The following is a 24315-nucleotide window of genomic DNA, read 5'->3' on the forward strand; positions in this document are numbered from 1 at the left end:
AGATTGGTCAAAAAAGTAAGAGCCCATGGGATCCAAGGCAAAGTGACACGTTGAATCCAAAATTGGCTGAGAGGCAGGAAGCAGAGGGTGATGTTAGAGGGATGTTTCTGTGACTGGAAGTCTGTTTCTAGTGGGGTTCAGCAGGGCTCAGTGCTGGGGCCCTTGCTGTTTGTGGTGTACAGTAATGATTTGGACTTAAATGTAGGGGGTATGATCAAGAAGTTCACAGATGACATGAAAATTGGTAGGGCAGTAAATAGTGAGGAGGATAACCGTAAACTGCAGGAGGATATCAATGGACTGGTCAGGTGGGCAGAGCAGTGACAAATGGAATTTAACCCAGAAAAGTGTGAGGTAATGCACTTAGGGAGGGCTAACAAGGCAAGGGATTACACTATGAATGGTAGGACCCTGGAAAGTACTGAAGATCAGAGGGACCTTGGTGTGCATATCCATAGATCCCTGAAGGTAACAGGGTAGGTAGATAAGGTGGTTAAGAAAGCATATAGGATACTTGCATTTATTAGCCAAGGCATAGAATACAAGAGCAGGGAGGTTATGTTGGAGCTGTATAAAATGCTGGTTAGGCCACAACTGGAGTACTGCTTGCAGTTCTGGTCACCACATTATCGGAAGGATGTGATTGCACTGGAGAGGGTGCAGAGGAGATTTACCAGGATGCGGCCTAGGCCGGAGGGTCTGAGCTATGAGGAAAGATTGGATAGGAAGGGGTTGTTTTCCTTGGAGCAACGAAGGTTGAGAGGGGGCCTGATAGAGATGTATAAGATTTTGAGGGGCATAGATAGGGTGGATAGGAAGGCACTTTTTCTATTAGTAGAGGGGTCAATAGCCAGGAGGCATAGATTTAAGGTAAGTGGTAGAAGGTTAAGAGGGGAGTTGAGAATTTTTTTCACCCAGAGGGTGGTGGGAGTCTGGAACTCACTGCCTGAAAGGGTGGTTGAGTCAGAAACTCTCATAACATTTAATAAGTATTTAGATATTCACTTGCATTGCTATAGCCTCCAGGGCAATGGGCCAAGCGCTGGAAAATGGGATTAGTGTAATCAGATCTTTGTTGACTGGCGTGGACACAATGGGCCAAATGGCCTCCATCTGTGCTCTGAATGTCTATGAGATATTTCAGCTTCTACCTTAATCCCATGTGGATGTGCTAAACATTTATTTCACTGTCTGTTCATTGAATGAAGAATAATCAGTGTATTTTACTTCCTGGCTTGCTGCCTATGAGAATATGTCGATGTGATTGGCTGCTTACCCTGTTGATAGGAGCACTGTTACTGGACACCTGGAGATCCCCTTGATCTGGCACTATATTCAAACTACATCTTTGTGGCAGCTTTCTGCAAGGTCAGCAGTGAGCACTGTCACTTCATCACTGACTGTGAAATCTGGCCCATTGTGTTCCAAGTTCATAGCAGTTATATTTCAAAAACAAAAAGAAAACTTTACGTCAAAAATGTGTTTCTGTTCCACTTTTGTGTGGCATTACCTGTTCCTTTCCTTCAACTCCTATTACAGTTGCTTTTCCAATTCATAAGTACATATGAAAGTTTACAAATTAAGAGTGATATATAATCCCTTACTAATGTAGATTAAATCTTGATGGATAGTTAGTTATAAAAATGTGCTTTGTGCAGTTTTTATGCTGTGAGGAATATGGGAGAAGGTGAGAGGAGAACAAAGAGGTGTTTTACTGAGTTGTCAACTGTGGAATGGAGTATGGTTTAGTTGTACTTCTTTTTGTACCTCTTGATTCACCTGGTCCAGCAACGCCTCGATTTAAAAATTCCCATCCCTGTTTTCAAATTCCCTTATGGCCTCATCCTCCTTATCTCTTTAATGTCCTGCAAAACTACAACCCTCAGAAATCTATACTGCTCTAATTCTGGTCTCTTGCGTATCCCTGATTTTAATCATTGTACCATTGATGACTGTGTCTTCGGCTGCCTGGACCCCAAGTTTTGGAATTTCCTCTCCAAATTTCTATTTCTCTCCTTTCCTCAAAGTGGCTCTTTATAACTTAGAATCATAGAATGGTTACAACACAAGGAGGCCATTTGACCTGTTGAGTCCATACCAGCTCCCTGCAAGAGTAATTTAACTAGCCCCAATCTCCTCCCTCGTAGCTTTGCATAATTTTCCTCTGTCGGCATTACTTTTGGTTACCTGTCCCAATATCTCCTTTTGTGGCTCAGAATGAAGTTTTGTTTGATAATGCTCTTGCGAAACACCTTCGGACATTTTATTCAGTTCCAGCTAGTGGACAAGGAAACCAGGTGCATTTAATCATTTTTGTTTTAGAAAAGAAGTGCTTACCAAATTTTGAAGAATTGCAGAGAAATTCTGCCATAGGCATGAAATGGAATGATATTTAAATTTAATTGAAGGTGGCAGGACAGATTGCGAGAGCAGTTAATAAAGGATACGGCATCCTGGGCTTTATCAATAAGGGCATGGAGTACAAAAGCAAGGAAGTTAAGTTAAACCTGTATAAAATACTGGTTCGGCCTCAACCGGAATATTGAGTCCAGTTCTGGGCACTACACTTTAGGAAAGATGTGAAGGTATTAGGGAGATTGCAGATAAGATTCACGGGAATGGTTCCAGGGATGAGGAGCTTCAGTTATGAAGATAGATTGGGGAAGTTGGAACTGTTTTCTTTGGAGATGAAAAGGTTGAGTAGAGATTTGATAGAGGTATTCAAAATCATGAGGGATAAGGACAGAGTAGATAGAGAGAAACTGTTCCCACTCATGAAAGGATCGAGAGGGCACAGATTTAAGGAAATTGGCAAAAAAAAAAGGAATGGCAGCTTAAGGAAAAACTTTCACGCAGTGAGCGGTTAGGATCTGGAACACACTGCCTGAGAGTCGTGGAGGCAGTTCAATCAAGACATTCAAGAGGGAATTGGATTATTATGTGAAAAGGAAGAATTTGTAGGGATATGGAAGAGAAGGTGGTGAAGTAGGTGAAACGCTTCTCCGGAGAGCCAGCACAGACATGATGGGCCGAATGGCCTTCTGTGCTGGTAACCATTCTGTGATTCTGTTCTATGATTCTGTTTATTACATGGGTCTGTATTCTCTAGAGTTTAGAAGAATGAGAGGTGATCTCATTGAAAATTACAAAATTCTTGATGGGCTCGACAAGGTAGATGCAGGAAGGATGTTTCGCTGGCTGGAGGGGTCTAGAACCAAGGGACACAAGTCTCAGAATAAGGGGCAAGCCATTTAGGGACTGAGATGAAGGAGGAATTTCTTCACTAAGAGGGTAGTGAATATTTGGAATTCTCTACCCCAGAGCGTTGTGGAGGATCAGTCATTTGAGTAGATTCAAGACAGAGATTGATAAGATTTCTAGATATTAAAGAAATCAAGGGATATGGGGGTAGCGTGTAAAAATGGTGTTGGGTAGACATTGATCCATGATTTGGTTGAATGGCAGAACAGGCTCAAGGGGCCGGATGGCTGCCTTCTGCTGCTATGTTCCCATGTACATAAATTGCTGTATAAATACAAGTTGTTGTTCTGACTGATTGTATCAATTTTCACAATAAGAATTTTGAGAAAAGATTGAATGCTAAGGATAGAATTTCTTTTGCAGTTCAGTGGCTGTTAAAGTTCTGTTTGCGTGTCTGCTTGATCAGATATAATTGGTTAGGCAAAGGTGCTCACCAGATCTATTAATTCTTGGTACAGCTTTGTGGTGTCAGACACATGTAATATATAATATGCACTTCCTGGAAATGCAGCACTTTATTCTTTAGTTTCACTTTTTCTGCTATTTTTGTTGATGGTGTTATGATCTCCGTAGAGACCATTAACATTTAAAGAGAAATTCGAAAAAGTTAATTTTTCATTTAAGAACAAAAAAATGTTGGAAAAATTCAGTACATACATACGAACTTACGAAATAGGGGCAGAAGTAGGCCATTTGACCCCTTGAACTTGCTCGACCATTAAATAAGATCGTAGCTGATCTGTTTGTGTTTTGAATTCCATATTCCCATCTACCCCTGATAACCTTTGATTTCCTTGCCTAACAAGAATGTATCTACCTCTGCCTTAAAATTATTCAATGACCCCGTCTTCACTGCCTTCTGAAACAGAGTTTCAGAGTCGCACAACACCATGAGAGAAAAGATTTCTCCTCATCTCTGTCCTAAAAGGGTGACCCCTAATTTTAAAACAATGCCCTCTAGTTCTGGACTCACCTGCCAGAGGAAACATCCTTTCCATGCTCACCTTTTCAAGACTATTCAGGATCTTATATACTTCAATCAAGTCACCCCTCACTCTTCTAAACTCCAGTGGAAACAAGCCCAGTTTGTCTTTCTTCATAAGACAACCTACTCATTCCAGGTATCAATCTAGTAAACCTCCTCTGAACTGCCTCCAATGCATTTACATCCTTTCTTAAATAAGGAGACCAAAACTACACACAGTATTTGAGATGTGGTCTCACCAGTACCCTGTATAACTGAAGCATAACATCCTTACTTTTATGTAGGTCAGTTAGCATCTGTGGAGAGAAACAAGTTAATGTTTCAGTTTGATGACCTTTCATCAGAACTCAGAACTTAATTTTTGATTAACGGCTAAAACAGTATTAGCTTCAGGGAGATGCTACAGTATGAATATGCAGAATTGCCCATTGTGCATTTGTAGGATTTTATTAGCATGGATGACATGGTGACTCAGAATTGTAGGGAATCAATTTCCTTACTAGCTATTTTATGAATTGTTAAATTTTAGTTCAGAGAAGCAATGTAGTGAGAGGGACTGAGCAATGATGTATTTCCTCGTCTTAATTTGAGTTTTTTCTTCAGACTAAATGAATTGAGCTTTGAAAACCTCTCCAGTAAATACAAAAGCATTGACCACACCCCCTTAATCCATGCCATCTCCTAGACCCCTTAACCCTCTCCAGCTGCTACAGATTGTGCGTTTGCCATGGTATCGACAGACTGCAGCACTGCCAAATGCTCCCACATTCTGGAATTCCTTTCTTTCCCCTCCTCTACCATTCTTCCAGATGACAGGAACCTCTCTTCTAGTGTCTTTTGGACTCTTCATTCTCAGTACTTATAGATTCCAGGATTCAGTCCCTACAGTTCCCAAACCCAGGACCCCCACTGCCAGGTGCTCCCAAATCCTGACACCTCCTTCATGTTGCAACCCTTAAATCCATCCATTACCACCACACTCCATTTCCTTTTCCCCACTACTACCAGTTCCCTGCTGCACCTCCACCTCCCCACAGCTATACAAAGGCCTGAGAATTCCCCCTACTACTGTTGCCTGATTCCAGAATTGCCCAGTAAACGAAACCTCAGATTCTACTTCCAATATTCCTCCCAAGTCCTAGATTCTCGTTACATAGTACTACTGTAATCTGCAAACATGACCCAGACCTTCCTGTCGCTTGCCATTTCAACACACCACCCTGCTCTCATGCCCACATGTCCATCCTTGGCCTACTGCAATGTTCCAATGAAGCTCAACGCAAACTGGAGGAACAGCACCTCATCTTCCGACTAAGCACTTTACAGCCTTCCGGACTGAATATTGAGTTCAACAACTCAACTCATGAACTCTCTCCCCCATCTCCACCCCCTTTCCGATCCCCCTTTTTCCAATAATTTATATATATTTTTCTTTTCCCACTTATTTCCATTATTTTTAAATGTATTTCCATCCATTGTTTTATCTCTACCTTTTAACCTATTTTGATCCCTTCCCCCCACCCCACCCCCACTAGGGCTATCTGTCCCTTGCTTGTCCTGCTTCCTACCCTTATTGTCACCATTAGCACATTTCTTAGCTAATATCACCACCGTCAACACCTCTTTGTTCTTTTGTGTATGACATCTTTTGGCAATCTCCACCTATCACTGGCCCTCTATCCAGCTCTACTTGCCCCACCCCCACTTAAACCAGCTTATATTTCACCTCTTTTCTATTTTTCCTTAGTCCTGATAAAGAGTCATATGGACTCGAAACGTTAACTGTGTTCCTCTCCGCAGATGCTGTCAGACCTGCTGAGTTTTTCCAGCTATTTTTGTTTTTGTTTCAGAAATACATTATTCAATGAGTGTTCCACAGTTGTAAATGAGATCCTTCCACTTGGTAGTTTTCTTTAAGAACAAAGACAATTAATGGATAAGGACCTTAATGAAAAGCTAAAAAAAACCCCAGCCAATACCTAATATGGAATTATGATTCATTAGTTTGGGAGCAGCCATCTTTGGGTTTCATACTATAAGAAGAGGTTGGAAGCTCTCTAAAGAGAAAAACGGCTTGAACATCATGAGAGACATCTTGAAACTGGAACTGCTTCTCAGCAGCAGTCCGAGAGCTGGAGGAAAGTTTCCAGAAACATCTCTTGGACCTGCTGTACCAAATCAGGCTAACAAGGCCCACCACCTGCAGTACAATAAAAATGAAAACAGGAGCCTTCATTCACTCCCAGGACCTGCTCTGCTTGTTGGGTCAGCCTAAAAAGGCAAACTCTGCTTCTTCCACCACAGCAACTATCGAAGCTGCTAATGAACTTTAACATTTCAACCCCAGTCAGAAAGGAAGAATTCAAGCAACGGGACTGCAACAATATCTCACAGACTGATTTGAAATCTCACCTTTTTAAGTTTTTTATTTCTTTATCTGTTTTTAATCTTAGTATCTGTATTTTAGTTAATAACTTTATCACTTCTTCCTAAGTAACTTTCAGCAATAAAGGCAAAATACTGCGGATGCTGGAAATCTGAAACAAAAACAAAAAGTGCTGGAAAAACTCAGCAAGTCTGACAGCCTCTGTGGAGAGAAAGACAGAGTTAACGTTTCGAGTCCGTATGACTCTTCTTCAGATCTAAAGAGAAGTAGAAATGTGGTGAAATATACACTGTTTAAGGGGGGTGGGACAGGTGAAAATAATAATAAAAATAGGTGGGGGCAAAAATATAAAAATGAACAAATATTTGAAAAAGAGGGATCAAAATTGAGGGAAGTGCAAGTGAAATGCTGCTTCACTTGAAAGGAGTGTTTGGGCCCTTGGACATTGAGGAGGGGGGAAGTAAAGGGGCAGGTGTTGCACCTTCTGCGATTGTATGGGAAGGAGTGCTTCTGACATGAATCAGCGCTTCACTTGCACTTCCCTCAATTTAGTCTACTGCATTCGCTGCTCCCAATGCGGTGGTCTCTACATTGGAGAGACCAAACGCAGACTGGGTGACTGCTTTGCAGAACACCTTCGGTCTGTCCGCAAACATGACCCAGACCTCCCTGTCGCTTGCCATTTCAACACACCACCCTGCTCTCATGCCCACATGTCCGTCCTTGGCCTGCTGCATTGTTCCAGTGAAGCTCAACGCAAACTGGAGGAACAGCACCTCATCTTCCGACTAGGCACTTTACAGCCTTCAAGACTTAACATTGAGTTCAACAACTTCAGACCATGAACTCTCTCTTCCATCCCCACCCCTTTTTGATCCCCTTTTTTCAAATATTTATTTTGTAATTTTTATATATTTTCCCCCCCCACCATTTTTTTATTATTATTATTTTTTAAATTTATTTCCATTTTTATTCATTGTTTTATCCCCACCTTTTTGCCTATTTCGATCTTTTTTTCCACCATTGCCCCCTCCCCCCACCCCCACTAGGGCCATCTGCCACTTGCTCATCCTGCTTTCTACTCTTAATGTCACCATTAGCACCTGCTTTAGTCAGTATCACCACCATCAACACCCCTTCGACCTTTTGTCAATGACATCTTTTGCAATCTCTTCTTTGCCTCCACCTATCGCTGGCCTTCTAACCAGCTTCACCTGTCATGAAGAGGGTAAGGCTGATGATTCTAGACTTATTTTTAGAGGCATAACTGGAAGTGCTTGTAGAGTTGTTGAGAGTTCTTTTACAGCTACGTATAGAAGCTCTAAGCTTCTTGGAAAATTCCACTAGTATTTCTGTGTGGTAAGCAATATGATCCCTAATATGTGGCCATAGGGCAACTGTGGATTGATTTTCATTCCCTGTCACTAGTTTAATGTAGCTCAGTGTTGCTGTTGGTGCTAATATAGGACCACAGCTCCCACATGCATGTAAAAGAACATGCATTTATACAATATCTTATCAAGTCCCTCAGAAACATCCTATTATGCAACTTGGTTTGAAATACAGTCACACCTGTTATTTAGGTGAAACCCAGCAGCCATTTTGCATATTTGCAAAGTTTTCACACAGCGCAGAGGTATATGACCAGCTAATCAATTCTGGTAATGGAGGAAAAAATATTGACCAAGGCACTCAGAGCTCCCTGCACTTCTTCAGATAGCACCATAAGATCTTCGCTTTTCACCAGAACACACAGATGCGGCTTAAAAGTTTATCCAAAAGACAGCACCTCTGACAAAGCAACACTCCCTCAATGCAGCACTGGAATGTCGACCTAGATTATGTACTGAAGACCGAGATTCAGATTCCCCCATAGTTCTGTCAGAAATCAGGGTCCTGGCTTATGATTGTCATATTGTCCCAGCCTGTCTGTGACTGGGCAGCTGCTATCAGTTTGCACTCTCCTGAAGGGCGATTGGGGCATGTGGCGCGGTGTTCCTTATGCACAAAATGAGCCTTTTCAGACCGACGCCCAGAATGCCTTGTTCCTCCAGTTCCTAGCAGAGACTAAACATTACGTTCTACAAAATCTGTGTTGCCCTATAGACTAGTCCCAGATATGGCTACAGTGACACCATTACAGCAACACACGCTAATTTTAGCAGAAAATATCTCTCACACAATATATGTAAATATATATTTCCTTACACAGTTCCCACCATTCAGTAATTAATGGCGAAGCTCTACAATAAAGAAAACAGTCGCACGCCCAGCTTTTCATCTTGCCATTCTGCCAATTAAAACACAAAGTTTAAAGTTCAAATCGCCTGTTTCTTTGCTGTAGATTTGTGTAATTCGCGTGCACTGAACAAATATGATTACAGAGACCACAGTCAATAGATGCAATAAGTTGAATGCCCTTGATTTATATAACGTTTTTGTACATTAAATTTTAGGAGCAGTGCTCATTCAGCTGGGACTGGGGTCCATCATTTCCTACACAGGGCATCTGGAGAGATATAAGGATTGAGATGTACAACATCTGCCACCTGACGTATCTCACAGCAACTACTGTTTATGGTATGAGCTTTGCTCATTTTTGTCATGAGGTCTGAAGACATTTATTTTATTTATATTTAGTATCATTTAAAGAGCCATTATATATCTCTGATTGTTTGAAAGTTTGATGGCAATCATTTTTATTGTTCCATGGATAAAACTTGCCTTTTCATGATTTTTTTTTTACCTGTCTTTTAGAAATATTTTGGATACAGAAGACTATAGTTTAGTTAATAGAATCTGCTTGTTGAGCGCTTTATGAACCATAAAATTAAATGAGTCTTTAACTCATTGCCAACTGTTGGTTATTGTTTAGTGTAATGTGCATAGCTAATATTTTACAATAATTATCATCTTTTTCTACTTACGTTGTATGTGATAGAAATAGCACATTGGAGGTAAAAGAGCAATAAAACTGAAAGTTCATGATAATTCGGCAGGAAAAAGAAGTGGAGCCAAGATTGGTAGATGGAGTTAAATACAGTTCAGCCATGATATAATTGAATGGCAAACAGGTTTGAGGGGCTGGATGGCCTCTTCATGTTCCTTGTATATAATTAATTATTCATTGTATATAATTAATTTCTTGACAATTAATGAAATATTCAATTATGTACCAGTGTTTACAGAAACAACTTGCATTTAAATGGCATCTTTAATGTAACAAAACATCCCAAGCTGCTTTGCAGGAGCATTAGACAACATTTGACACTGAGCTACATAAGGAGATATTACAGAGATGCCTAAAAACTTGGTCAAAGAGGAAGTTTTAAAGAGGGCCTTAAAGGAGAGAGGTGGAGAGGTTTAGGGAGGGAACTCCAGAGCTGAGGGTCTAGACTGCAGCAGGCACAGATCATTATCAGAACTTGTATAAAAATTTAACTCCTTTGTACCATTTTTGTTACTTTCTAAATTTAAAGAAGTAAATTATAAAAAAGAGAAAGTTGCTGAAAGTGAAATGTGTATGTAAACACCAATTTCAGTAAGTTTGCTTTTACAAATGACAAATTAAATGCGACTGTCTGAGTGCCACCCTGATTGGATATTGAGAGATTAGAGACACAATCCCCACAATTTCCTGATGTGTGCTTCAGGTGGGAAAAGCATTACCGAGCGGTGTGCATCCATAAGTTAGCTCTTGTGCTCACAACACACTGTATGCTAACAATGTAATTGTGCAAGTAACAGGCATAGCGACAAGGCTGAAAGGGGCTGTGTCTGAAGGGGTTACTATTGAGGTGTGGGCTATCTGCACCTCTGCAGGGAGGCAAGCAGGAAGTTAGTAAGATTCTATCCTCGCATTGTGGTTTGTGATGTGTTGATACTGGTTTATTGCTGCTCTTTTATGAGTTGATGTTGAGTATATCTGAGGGTTATTGTAGATCTCTGGGCAGAAAGCCCAGGTTGCCTGGCCATTTCCCAGTTTCAGGTGGAGATTATATATGGGTTTTTCTATAATTTTGCAATGACTCCAGACCAGTTTACAGTACAGTACTTTTTACTGCTGAGCTGTGTACAATAATAACTGCCATTTAACACTGAACTACCTACTTGACTTCTTAGCAAACCAAGAAAGAAAGTGAAGTAGTTACAAAGCTAAACTGGCGGCTTTCTGATTGTAGTCTGTTTCACTCAAAGCATTGTGTCCAGAGTAGTGAACAAAATTTAAGCATTGAAGGTCCTGTCATGCTGAGTTTTCTCATTTCAAATGAAAGTTGAAATAGACAGTGCTGTGCCTCCTTGGTGGTGTAAAGTGTCTGTGAATCCAACACTGGTAGTTGATGAGAAAGCTACAGTAATCGGCTAGTCAGTGCCAACAATGTGTGCTCTGCCTCCTGACACTTTAACCAGCCAGGACATATGTTGTAATTTAAGTACAAAGTTTAAGTTGCATTTGCAACACCGCTTTAAAAGATTCAGACACTGAGGCTATGTGGACTGTGAACTGTTCTAATGCTCAACCAGCTGACTTAGCAGAATGTCCAAGAAGCTGAGATCAATGGGGTTAAACCTTATGTACATTTCAAAACATGACCAACCAATACCCAGGTGTAAAATCCATGGGATTTAATGAGCTATAAATCAGTCAGTTGAGAAGAACAAGAACATAGAGGGAGATAGAGTAAAATTAATTTCACTAACCTTTCCCTTTGTTCATTTGTTGATCTTGCAGTAATGCCTTTCAGGACTGAGGAAAGATATTTTTCACTGTTATAAAAACTGTTGCATTTTGTACACCTCCATCAGATTGTCTATAATTTAAAATGCTGGATATGCAGTTTAGTAACTTTCATAGTCTTCCTTCTCCATTGATTCGTTTGTAATTAAAGATTGTTAATTGTACAAATTTGATCTGTTATGCAGTGATTCTGCATCAGAAAACTTAGAGGGAATCTACATAAATTGCATTGCATTGCTGTTATTCCTGGCAGTGCAAACTGAGATTTACACCCTCTAACCTAAAGGGATGTACCTCACTTATGGGAAGTCCAACACATCCAGTGAAATGGAGAAGATGCTTAAAAGGTGAATTAGAACAAGGGCCTCATCATGAATATTTAAATATGATTGAATTACTGGAAAGTTGGTAGAACTTTGTCTAATCTAAAGAGCATTTCTTTTTATCTGTAGATGAGAAAACACAGAAGTGGTCCGTGGAAGTAGAGAGTTTTTATGATGTTGTTTTCTCTAAGCCAATTGAAGGTGAGCTGACGGTTAACATTCCATCTTTACGCACACAACAAACTTACAAAATAGTTCTTGAGAACAGAGAAGATAGCAGAAGTAAAGTCAGACTGGAAATTAATCAGGTAAGAGGTCTTACTATCAGATGTGTGACTTAGCAAAGTAAATCTTTCTATTAAATATATATACCTCTGAATAGTTATCGGATGATAGAAGCTTGGAATTTGCTGAGTTTGTTTGATCCTATTTGCCACAAATTATTTTCCATCCAATGGGACTTAGAAAGAGGAAAGAAAATAATTCAAATAAAGGAAATGTTTTCCTTATTAATTCACTCTGCATTTACAAATCAGATATTGTTACAGCACACAACTGGCAGACTATGAAGGGATACTGTCTTCTATACTGCCTTTTTTCTTTAACAGTTTTCTCACCTCCGTTCTTGAAGGTGTTGTCAGAGCAATCTCTACCTATACAGTCACTAAAACATTTTTTGGCTGACTATATTCTTGCTCCAAGATATCTAGCCTTGATGTTGGCAAAAGTTTGAAGATTTTGGAGCATTCCAACCATATTCCTTAGTCACTGGCTCAATGATGTTTCCACTGCACCTTTCAAAGTGAACTTCAGTAGACCAGTCATTGTCGAGCCCATTACTGATGTCACAGTTGGAGGTACTCACACACCTTCCATTGGGGCCATAACATTTTCCTTTTTTTCATCTATCTTTTTTGCAGAATGTGGGATTGCTGGCAAGGCTAGCATTTGTTGCCCATCCCTAATTGCCCTTGAGAAGGTGATGGTAAACCTATGGCATTGATGCCTCTTAATCATCCATAATTTGTGGGTGGGCCCAGTGAACTTCATGTCTGTCTACCAGTCCAACAGTTTGGTCAATGGGCCTGAGTGAGTGGCTGCTAACAGAGGTGCAGGCTGATTCTATCTCTGTGTAGTAATGGTTGTTATATTGGTGTCTTCTAGTGGGATTTGAGATAGAACTGTGATCTGGAATCTGTTTAAGTTAATCTGCAGAGAGACACAAGGGTACACATTGTGCAGCACATGACAGTCTGTGGCATTGCTCACAATGGCTGTACTGCAAGGTCACCAAGTGATCCCAAACTGCTCTTTTTACAGACTGCATTTTTTACTGCCTGGAAGAAACGTAACAGCATCACTAACAGATTTTAGTACTGTTCCACCTCAAAACCTCGCAGGCCAATAACTTCACGCGTTTTTTTTTGCATGTTGAAACTTCAGCCTCCAGTGATCAGCTACCTGTGGCGACAGACAACTGGATGTTAAGATAGCCTTTGCCATGGTTTCCCCTCTCCCTGACCTGCTATATTCCACAGCTTTTGAGAGGAGTAGCCTGGCCAAACAGGACCTTCTGCAATTGGAACATTCTAGAGAATCATTTCAAGCTCTGAAGCATTCCAAAATCAAGAGCCATTCACCTGGGAAGGTGTGGGGAAGAAGGGGGGGGTGGGGGTGCATGGGATGCTTTCTGCTTGACCATCCAGATGTGATCTAGTTTCTGTGAGAGATTGTACTGATGGGTGAGGCTGTGTTGGATAACTTGCAGCTCCTCAAGGGGCATCACTAAATTAGAACGATAGATAATGCAACAAAATCTCCTAGCTTTACATTTATTATTTATTACCTCAGTTACTGATTTTTCACATGGTAATAGAGCACTATATAAAGGTGAATTTATACAAAGATGAATTTACATCTTCAGCACTGTGACAGGAGCACGTATCGTATAATTGTTCGTTATTTAAAAATTATAGATGAACACAGAGGAAACATTTCCATTTGTTGGGGGGATTTGAATACTAAGGGGCACAAATATAAGATAGTCACTTATGAATCTGATAAGGAATTCAGGAGAAACTTATTTACCCAGAGAGTGGTGAGAATGTGGAACTTGCTAACCTGTGGAATGGTTTGGATGAATAGTGTTGATGCATTTAAGAGGAAGCTAGGTAAGTGCATGAAGAAGAAAGAAATAAAAAGCTATGCTGATGGGGTTAGACGAAGAGGGGTGGTAGGAGGCTTGTGTGGAGAATAAACACCGGCACAGACCAGTTGGGCTGAATGGCCTGTTTCTGTGCTACTCTCTGATGCAGGTCATGCTGAAGATTCCAGCTATGTACTCTTGGCTCATGAAGCTTTGTACCCAAGTGTGCTCAAGACAAACGTTTAGCCCATCATTCCTTCTATGCATTATAGTTGAATTGTTTGCTTAATCCTAATTTTAGCAAGTGTTAGATTTATGTTGTGCATTAATCTTCACACACAACTTGTGTATCAACTTGGAAAACAATACACCATTTATTGGGACTTTATTTTTCAGGATGCTTCTGTTGATCTTTGGTGGCCCAGTGGTCATGGTAATCAGACTGGTTACAACATGACTGTTACTCTCACAATCAGCAGAGAATACCACATTGAAAAGTCCATTATGGTCAGTCAATATTAACTGCCTATTTTAAGTTTATTTAAAAATGCACATTATCAACTGGTTGACAAACTATGGGAAGATGAAAGCTTTGTAATCAGGGTAGCTTTTTTCCAAAGATGAAAATCGTTTAAAATGTCATATTTTTAGTCACTAGTTATACTTTGAAAGAAAATCTGTTCTAGTTTTTTAAATTTCCTTGCCTTCTTGAATAAAAAGAAACAATTCACATTTCTTGTGCCTCGACTTTAATGTTGTCAGCTGAGAGAATTAAAGGCTAAGAATTAAACTAGGCATTCATAATTTGCTTTATACAGGGTATGGTAGCATTAGTGGCTATGTTACTATACTAATAACCAGAAGCCTTGATTAATGACCCAGAGACATGAATTCAAATCCCACCAGTTGGTTCGCCCAGCTGGGTAATTTAAATTAAATTAAATTAATTAAATAAAATCTGGAATAAAAACTATTATTGATACTGTGACTATGAAGCTACAGGATTGTCGTAAGAACCTAATTGGCTTAGTAATATCCTTTAGGGAATGAAATTACCATCCTTTCCCAATCTTATCCGGTCTGGCCTATATTTGACTCCAGACCCACATCAATATGGGGCAGAATTTAGCCCTTGATGGGCGAGCGGGCCCCACTGGCTCGGCGGCGGGCGGGCAACCAGCCCCTGCCGCTAAAACAGGACCCGCCGCCATTTTAAGTGGGCTGGCCAATTAAGGCCCACCCAGCGGCCTGCCCGACAGGAAGCGCTTCCTGTGCTGCGAGGGTAGGGATTCCCCATCTGTCAGAGTGCGCTCTTTCACGCATGCGCACAAAACAGCGCACTGCTCCCTGAGGCAAAGTCCTGTCTCAGGGAGTTTACTGACAGGTAAGAAAAGTCAAAAAATAGAGAAATATTAATTAATATTTAAATATTAAATATTAAACACACGAGATGGGACATGTTGATAAGAAACACATAAAGTTTATTAATTTTTTAGAATACGGACATGAAACTTCATCCCGCCAGTGGATGAAGTTTCATGAATAATCTGGAGCCCGCTGGGGCTCCTGGCCTGCCCGCCAGCCTTAAGCTTGGACGGGCAGGGTCTTTAACAAGGTTAATTAGCCTGTCAATGGCCTAAATTGGCCATTGACAGGTCGGCGGGGGGACAGCTGATTTCGCTGTCCGCCTGCCTTCCTGAAGATTTAAAAGGACCGGGATGATGTTGGGTGTTCCTCCCAACGTCATCTTCCCCTCAGCGAGTGGGCCCCACCCCCAAATCGCTGAGGGGAAAATCCTTCAGATGGTTGCCTCTTAAATGCCCTCTGAAATGACCTAGCAAACCAGGCAGTTCACCATCACCTTCTCAAGGGCAATCAGGGTTGGGCAATAAATGCTGGCCCAGCCAGCGAAGCCCACATCCCGTGAATGAATAAAAAAAATATATAAATACTGTGATTGTAGGTTATTTTATTCCCCTTTTCCTACCAGTTCAAAATGTTTCCCATCCTATGTTTACAATAGATTTATTTTCGAACAGTGGAGCTGATACAAGAGCCAGTACCAGGGTCGCCAGGATTAAGCTTTTATTTTATGATAAATGGACTCCCAATATTCCTCAAGGGTTCAAACTGGATTCCTGCAGATGCCTTTCTGGACAGAGTGACATTTGATGTGTAAGTTTTGAAAGTTTCATGATGTACGTTAGCTGTAGTGACTGTGTCTGATTTGTATATTGCATCATAAGAACATAAGAAATAGAACTCGGCCCCTCAAGTCTGCTCCGCCATTCAATACGATCATGTCTGATCTGCTTGTGTTTTGAATCCCTTGCCTAATAAGAATCTATCTACTTCTGCCTTAAGAATAGTCAATGACCCCACCTCCACCGCCTCCTGAGGCAGAGTGTTCCAAAGTTGCACAACCCTCTGAGAGAAAAAATTTCTCCTCATCTCTGTCCTAAATGGCCGACCCCTAATTTTAAAACCGTGCCCCCTAGTTCTGAATTCACCCATAAGAGGAAACATCCTTTCCATGTCCACCTCGTCAAGAGTGTTCAGGATCTTATGTACTAATATACTTATCACCAGTACAGAAAGTAATTAAATCATGCAAATAAAAGCCATAATATAAACTTTATTTACCACACATTGAATTATGGTTGTGAAAGTGCTTTCCATATGGACCAGATCATTGTGTTGTGGTTTCATTTCTTTAGTCTCAATCTTGCTAACTACTATAGATCTATTCATTGAAGTAATAGGACTTTGCACATTTTGGGTGCCCCATTGTAGAAAGGAGGATAAAGCCGTGGAGAGTTTACAGTGCCAATTTGCTAGGATGATGCAAAGGATGGAATCTAGAGTTAGAGGGAAAGACTTGAGATAGAAAATCAAGACTTTAATGTTCCAGGAAAGAGAGGTGTTTCTGGAGGCACTGAAATTTTCAGCTTTTCTGTTTAATCCAATACATTTTCTAAATAATTTAATGTGTATGTGTCCTTTTCATGAATCTATTTATTGTCACCAAAGGCATATTATTGTATCAGTATTTTTTTCATTGTAGACTATGGAGTTCAGTGTGTGTTGAGGGCAGTGGTTGTATTGAAATGTGCAGCATTGATCCAGCAGTTTTAAAGTTTTCTTTAATGGTATTAATGGTAATGTTTTATGGTACCTTGCATTCCGCCAACCTGCTTGCCAACATGCAGTGTGATTAATGGCCTGTACTCTGATGTTTCTGCCTCTGTCATCCCATTACTCATAATCTCAATCTATATACTGTTTTTTCCCCTTTAAAGTTCTGACCAGTGAGCTTTTCATATTGCACATTGATAGATTAATGGCTTGGGAAGAATAAAAATGTGTCTAAAATCAAACCTGCTGCGGTTCAAGAAGGCAGCTCACCATCACCTTCTCAAGGGCAATCAGGGATGGGCAATAAACGCTGGCTTAGCCAGCGATACCCACATCCCATGAACGAATAAAAGAAATCTAAGTCTGAAGTTGTCCTGGTTTAAACCAGTGTTCACAGAATCACAGAATTGTTACGGTGCAGAAGGAGGCCATTCGGCCCATCGTGTCTACACCAGCTCTCGGAGCATTTTAACCTAGTGCCAATCTCCTGCCTTTTCCCCATAACCCTGCACATTGTTTCTGTTTAGATAATCATCCAATGATCATCCTGAATGCTTCAATTGAACCTGCCTCCACCACACTTCCAGGCAGTGCATTCCCGACCCTAACTACTCGCTGTGTGAAAAAGTTTTCTCTCACCTCGCATTTGCTTCTTTTGCAAAACACTTTAAAACTGTGCCCTCTGGTTCTCGATCTATTTACGAGTGGGAACAGTTTCTCCCTATCTACTCTGTCCAGACCCCTCATGATTTTGAAAACTTCTATCAAGTCACCTCTTGGCCTTCTCCTCTCCAAGGAAAACAGTCCCAGCTTCTCCAATCTTTCCTCATAACTAAAGTGTCTCATCCCTGGAGCAGTTCTCGTAAGCCTCTTCTGCGCTCTCTCCAATGCGTTCACATTCTTCCTATGGTGTGGCGCCCAGAACTGTACACAATACTCCAGCTGAGGTCTAACCAGTGCCTTATTTATCATAACCTCCCTGCTCTTGTACTTTATGCCCCTATTAATAAAGCCTAGAATACTGTATGCTTTAGGAATTGCTCTCTCTACCAGCACCTGCCACCTTTTTAATGACTTAAGTACATATACACCCAGGTCTTTCTGCTCCAGCACACCCTTTGGAATAGTATGCTTTATTTTATACTGTCTCTCCATGTGCTTTGTACCAAAGTTTATCGCCTCACACTTCTCTGCATTGAACTTCATCTGCCACCTATCTGCCCACTCTACCAATGTGTTAATGTCCTTTTGAAATTCTACACTGTCCTCCTCACAGTTTACAATTCTCCCAAGTTTTGTGTCGTCTGCAAACTTTGAAATTGTCCCCTGCACACCAAGATCTATATCAGGATTTTTATATATCAGGAAAAGCGAGGGTCCCAATACCGACCCCTGGGGAACTTCACTACAAACCTTCTCCTAGCCCGAAAAATACCCATTATTCTCTGTTTCCTACCCCTCAGTCAATTTTGTATCCACGTTGCTACTGTGCCTTTTAGTCCATGACTTATAACTTTCCTCTCAAGCCTGTTGTGTGGCACTGTATCGAACGCCTTTTGGAAGTCCATATACACCACATCGACGGCCTTACCCTCATCAACCATCTCTGTTACCTCTTCAAAAAACTATTTAGTTAGACATGATTTTCTTTTAACAAATCCATGCTGACTCTTCCGAATCAATCCACGTTTTTCCATGTGACTATTAATTCTATCCCGAATAATTGTTTCTAGAAGTTTCCCCACCACCGAAGTTAAACTGACTGGTCTGTAATTGCAGGGCAGATCTTTACAACCTTTTTTGAATAAGGTGGCATAATGTTTGCAATTCTCCAGTCCTCTGGCACCTCCCCCAAATCCAGGGAACATTGAAAGATTATTGCCAGTGCCTGTGCAATTTCCACACTCACATCCTTCACTATTCTTGGATGCATCTCATCCGGTCCCGGTGCCTTATCAACTTTAAGTACCGACAGCTTATCCAATATCTCCTCCTTATCAATTTTAAACCCTTCTAGTGACTGAGTTTCCTCCTCTGTCACCATGGCCTGGGCAGCATCTACCTCGTAGGTAAAGACAGATGCAAAGTATTCATTTAACACCTCAACCATGCCTCTTGCCTCTATGTGTAAATCCCCTTTTTGGTCCATAATCAGCCCTACTCCTCCTTTTACCACCTTTTACTACTGATGTGCTTAAAGAATACTTTGGGATTTCCTTTTCTGTTAGCTGCCGGTCTTTTTTCACAATCCCTCTTTGCTTCTCGTATTTGCTTTTTCACATCCCTTCTGAACCTTCTGTATTCAGCTTGGTTCTCAATTGTATTTGCTACCTGGCACCTGCAGTAAGCTCATTTTAACTATTTCCTTTGTCATCCAGGGAGCTTTGGATTTGTTTGTCCTACCCTTCCCTTTTGAAGGAACATACCTTGACTGTGCCCAAACCATCTCCTCTTTGAAGGTAGCCCATTGTTCAGCTCCTGTTTTTCCCGCCCGCCAACCTTTGGTTCCAGTCTATCCGGCCCAGCTCCGTTCCTGCCCCATTGAAGTCCGCTCTGTGCCAGTTAATTATTCTTACCCTGGATTGCCCATTGTCCTTTTCCACCGTCATCGTAAACTTTATGATACAATGATCACTGTCCCCTAGAAGCTCCCCCACTGTCACTTGATCTACTTGGCCCACCTCATTCCCAAGAACCAGGTCTAGCAGCGCCTCCTTTCTTCTTGGACTGGACATATACTGCTGTAGGAAATTTTCCTGAACATAATCTAGGAACACTTGTCCCTCACTGTCCCTTACACTACCACTATCCCAGTCTATATACAGCAAATTAAAGTCCTCCATTATAACTACTCTAAGGCGTTTACACCTCTCTGTAATTTCCTTTCAGATTTGTTCCTCTATATCCTTCCCACTAGTTGGTGGTCTATATATTACACCGAGCAATGTAAGTGGGTGGATGGTGTACTTGTAACTGAAAAAATTAGTGGGCTGCTTGGATGTTTGCTGATGGCTTAAAAAAAAGAGAACAACAGTGGTGAAAACCTGCTATGTATTGATTTCCTAGCCTTCAGTTTCAGTTGTATGAAAGTTTTTAAACTTCAGATATAACAATGTTGTCACTGCCATTGTGAATTACTGAGTTATAAGTTTGAAATTCTTGTACACATATAGAAGCCAGTTCAAATTGCAATTTCTGGAGACTTTCAAAGGAGCGATCTTTGTAGAAAAGCCTTACTGCAAAAACTTTCAAATTTATCGCTGTTGTATGATTTGTTATGTACAAGTATTGCTCACTATCAGCTTTAAATCGCCATCTAGTCACTGTTTGTCTATTGATTCTACCACAGCATATTAGGTTGGATACCATCTTTAAATAAAATAAGATCGCTATTTTAATGTGCAGTCTGACAAGCCATTTGGATCTGTGCAAAATAATGTGTTAAGTTCCATATTTCTGGATGCTGAAAATGAGGAAGTTTCTGATATAATTAGCAAGAAAAATGATTAAAGTTAGGAATAATCAGGTGATACTAATAAATGTATGATTGAGACGTTAACTGAGTGTTGTTCTTCAGTTCCTCCCTCCTGTCTTGTGTGCATATTGGCAAATCTCAGGAATGCTGTCAATGACTTTCCAGTATGTATTTGCCACAGGTGAGGTACTTCATCACCACCAGTTTGTGGAACCTCTACTGTTTGAGTATCATTGTGACCAATATTGAAGCTTTAATGACCAAGCAGTAGCATTTGATCATGTGGAAACCTGAACTTGCAGAATTATTCATGATAGATTTGCACCAGCATTTATGGTGCATTGCTGACCGCTTGCTAATTTTTTTTTCTTGTGTAATTTGCAGATTGCAAAACCTGTTGCAGTCAGCAGTTGATGCCAATATGAATGTGTTAAGGGTCTGGGGAGGAGGAGTGTATGAACAAGATGAATTTTATAACCTGTGCGATGAATTGGGGATTATGGTAAGAATTTAAAAAGCAGAAAGCTGTTGGGTTTTGTTTTAATGTGGGAAAGACTCAGATCCTTAAAACCCTTCTCTCAATATCCAGGTAGCAACTCACTAAAATCATGCATCACAGAAGGAAGACCATTCAGCCCATTATGTCTGTGCTGGCTCTTTGAGAGCTATCCAGTTAGTCCCAATCAACTGCACTTTTCCCATAACCATGCAAATATTTCATTTTCAACAAATTATCCAATTCCTTTTTTGAAAGTTATCACTGAATCTGCGTCCGTTTCCCTTTCAAGCAGTGCATTCCAAATTATTGTATCTTGCTGCTTAAAAATAAATTCTCCTCATCTCCCCACTGGAGTTTTTCCCAATTTACCTAAACATCAGCAGTTCTTAACCCAACATGGTTTGAGAGCTCCTTGGTGAAAAGTCTCATTCTGCCACAACATTGAGTGTCAGAACTTGAGTTAAACTTGATCTGTAAGACAACAGTGTGAATCAATCCTGTCATTTTTGGTGAATATTACATAAAAATTACAGCATGGAAATGGGCTGTTTGACCCAATCAGCCTGGTTTGGTATTTGTTCTCCACAGGAGCAAAAGTAGTAACTCTGACAAGTGTCTGCCTATTTTCATATCCCTTGACTTCTCACCCAATCCCAAACTCTTTTCAACCGTATACCTAATCTTAATTGCTGATCTGGTCTCTGCCTCACAACTTACGCAACACAAACTCTGTCTAATCATTTTGTAAACTACAAAATTTTAACAAAAATAGCACCAATTTTACCAGTCTTCCTTCGCAGTTGTATTTCCTCAATCAGTTTACCACCTGAACTGTACCCAGGTTTTATAGAGATTCATCATTACATCGTGACTTTTATATTCTGTACCTCATTCATAAAGCTTAGCATTCCACTAGCTTTACTTATCCACTTTCATGTCTTGTGGACCAGAATTTCACTCAGCCATCCCCCACTCAAGGTGTCATTCTTACGTCTATTTTACCAGAATGTACTACCTTATATTTACTGACATTGAATTCCATCTGCCGCTTTTTGCACTTTCTGCCAATGTGCCAGTATCCTCATGTAGTTTCCTTTGGTTCTCATAATGATTTACTCTACCTCCTATTTTATTACCATTTGCAAACTTAGGCAGCACTCCTTCTATCCATGTTTCCAAGCCACAGCTGTACGTAGTGAACTGTGGCTGTCCCAGAGCAGACTATTATGGGACACCAGTCCCCATTTCCAAACATTCTGAGAAACTGCCCTTAACTCCTGCACTCTCCTTACTCCCTTCCAACTCACTTTTAACCCATTTAATTACACTTCTATCTTCTGCTGCTACATTAAATCCTCTCCTATAGTATGCAGCCTCACAGATTGTCAGAGGCCTTCTGAATGTGCATCATACCCACTACATTTCTCACATTCATTATAACTCTCAATTCCTCAAAGAACTCACCCAGGTTTCCCAAGCATTGCCTTTCTGACTCATATAAAATTCTTAGAGGGCTCGACAGGGTCAATCTTAGAGGCTGTTTTCCTGCCTGGGGAATCCAGAACTAGGTCACATAGTCTAAGAATAAGGGTTGGCCATTTAGGATTGAGCTAAAGAGCGATTTCTTCACTAAGAGGGTTGTGAATCTTTGGAATTCTTTACCCTAGAGAGCTGTGGATGCTCAGTCAATGAGTATATACAAGACAGAGATCAATAGAATTTTGGACACGAAGAGAATCAAGGGAACTGGGACAGTGCGAGAAAATTGAGTTGAGGTAGAAGATCAGCCACAATCTTACAAAATGGGGGAGCGTGTGTGAGGAGGCAAACAGCCTTCTCCCCTCTTATTTCTTATGTATTTTGTAGGGTTGCTTGCTAAGCTGTTAGCATTCTCCCTCTGAGTCTGTAGGTTGTTGGTTTAAGCCCCATTTCAAGACTTGAGCACAGTATCTAGGCTGAGAGCCAGTGCAATAGCTCGGCAGTGCTGAACTCAGAAATGCTCCTGTTCAAATGAGGTTCAGTCTGTGTCTTCAGTCCACACTATTAAAAGATCCCTGACCATTTCAAAGAGCCGTCACAGGCACGATGGGCTGAATGATCTCCTGCGCTGTAAGTTTCTATGATTCGATGATCATGCATTTAAGGAAGAGCAGTGGAAGTTTCCCCAATGTTCTGGCAATGTTTCTTGTTGAACCACCATCACCAAAAAGAAATTAACTGGCCATTCATCTTATTGGTATCTGTGGGACCTTGCTGAGCACACGGTGGTTATTGTCATAACTTTGAAGTAATTCATGGACAGAATTTTACGCCCCACGGGCAGGCGCGTGCCTGACCGGATTGGGCGTAAAATAGCGTGTGATGATGCTGGGTGAGCATCCTGACGTCATCACGCACTCGCACGATATTTTGGTTGGTGGGCACATGCGAGAGTCAGCAGTGCGTCCACCGACAAGAGGCCTATTAAGGCCCTTAACCAATTAAGTTCTACTTATTTTTCGCTGCCTGCACAACCTTACGGTTGGCGGGTGGTTGAATCGCCCAGACGGCCTTTGCATTTTTTAGGAAACCTCATCCATGGGTGGGACACGGTTTCCAACAGTAATTTAAAAGCAAACAATTTTTAAACATTTTAAAAATGTGACTGAGTCATATGTGGGGACGTGTTTCTATAATTTTAAAAACCTTTATTTTGGAATCCACGATTCTTCAGCTCCCTGAGGCAGCTCTGTGCCCTCAGGGAGCTTTAAGCATGCACTCCCCCACACATGGACAGACTTTACCGCTCGTGCTCCTCCCGCCCCCCACCCTGGCAGCACTCAGCTCCTCAACGCGCCTTTCACACTGGCTGGTTGTTAATCGGCCAGCCAGCCTGAAATCGTGGTTGGTGGGGGGCTGACCCTGGGCGGTGAACCGTTCCCCAGCCGCTCCCAGGCCCACCCGCCCAACGACCGGAAAATCCTGCCCATGCTTGAGAAATTTCTGAGATATCAGATGTAAATTAATGTCCTTCTATTCTCAAGGGGGTGCGTTCATGAATCACCCATTTCTATTTTTCAACTTTTTGGGACATTTTTCTGATGTGAATGAAAGATAAACAGATGAGGAACATTGAAACGGTCTTTCCCCATTCTCTAATTGAAACTTTTGATCCATAAATTGAACTTGTGTCCTTCTTCCCACAAATTCTCCTTTATCTGGAATGTTTTAAACAAAAAATAAATATTAATACTCCTCACCAATGAACAATTCATAGATGTTTTGTACCTGCCCATTACCTAATCACTTCATATTACTCCCAGTGCTATCATCAGCAAAGTGATAGAGAAATTGCTGATTCACAGAGAGAATTTATTGGAGCTGCGTT

The 24315-nt window shown here is 41.0% G+C and overlaps 1 protein-coding gene across 1 annotated transcript in view; it reads left to right on the plus strand.

Annotated features, from left to right (window-relative positions):
• The window catches only part of manba (mannosidase, beta A, lysosomal), an 87440-nt gene that overhangs the window by 26816 nt on the left and 36309 nt on the right, over positions 1-24315 (plus strand). Inside the window, exons 5-9 of the mRNA XM_078563374.1 lie at positions 9089-9212; positions 11823-12001; positions 14236-14346; positions 15863-16014; positions 20834-20951. Of these exons, the coding sequence (XP_078419500.1) occupies positions 9089-9212; positions 11823-12001; positions 14236-14346; positions 15863-16014; positions 20834-20951 (684 nt within the window). The remainder of the gene's footprint in view (positions 1-9088; positions 9213-11822; positions 12002-14235; positions 14347-15862; positions 16015-20833; positions 20952-24315) is intronic.

This window comes from Cetorhinus maximus, chromosome 1, assembly GCF_964194155.1.
Source record: "Cetorhinus maximus chromosome 1, sCetMax3.hap1.1, whole genome shotgun sequence".
NCBI classification, from domain to species: domain Eukaryota; kingdom Metazoa; phylum Chordata; class Chondrichthyes; order Lamniformes; family Cetorhinidae; genus Cetorhinus; species Cetorhinus maximus.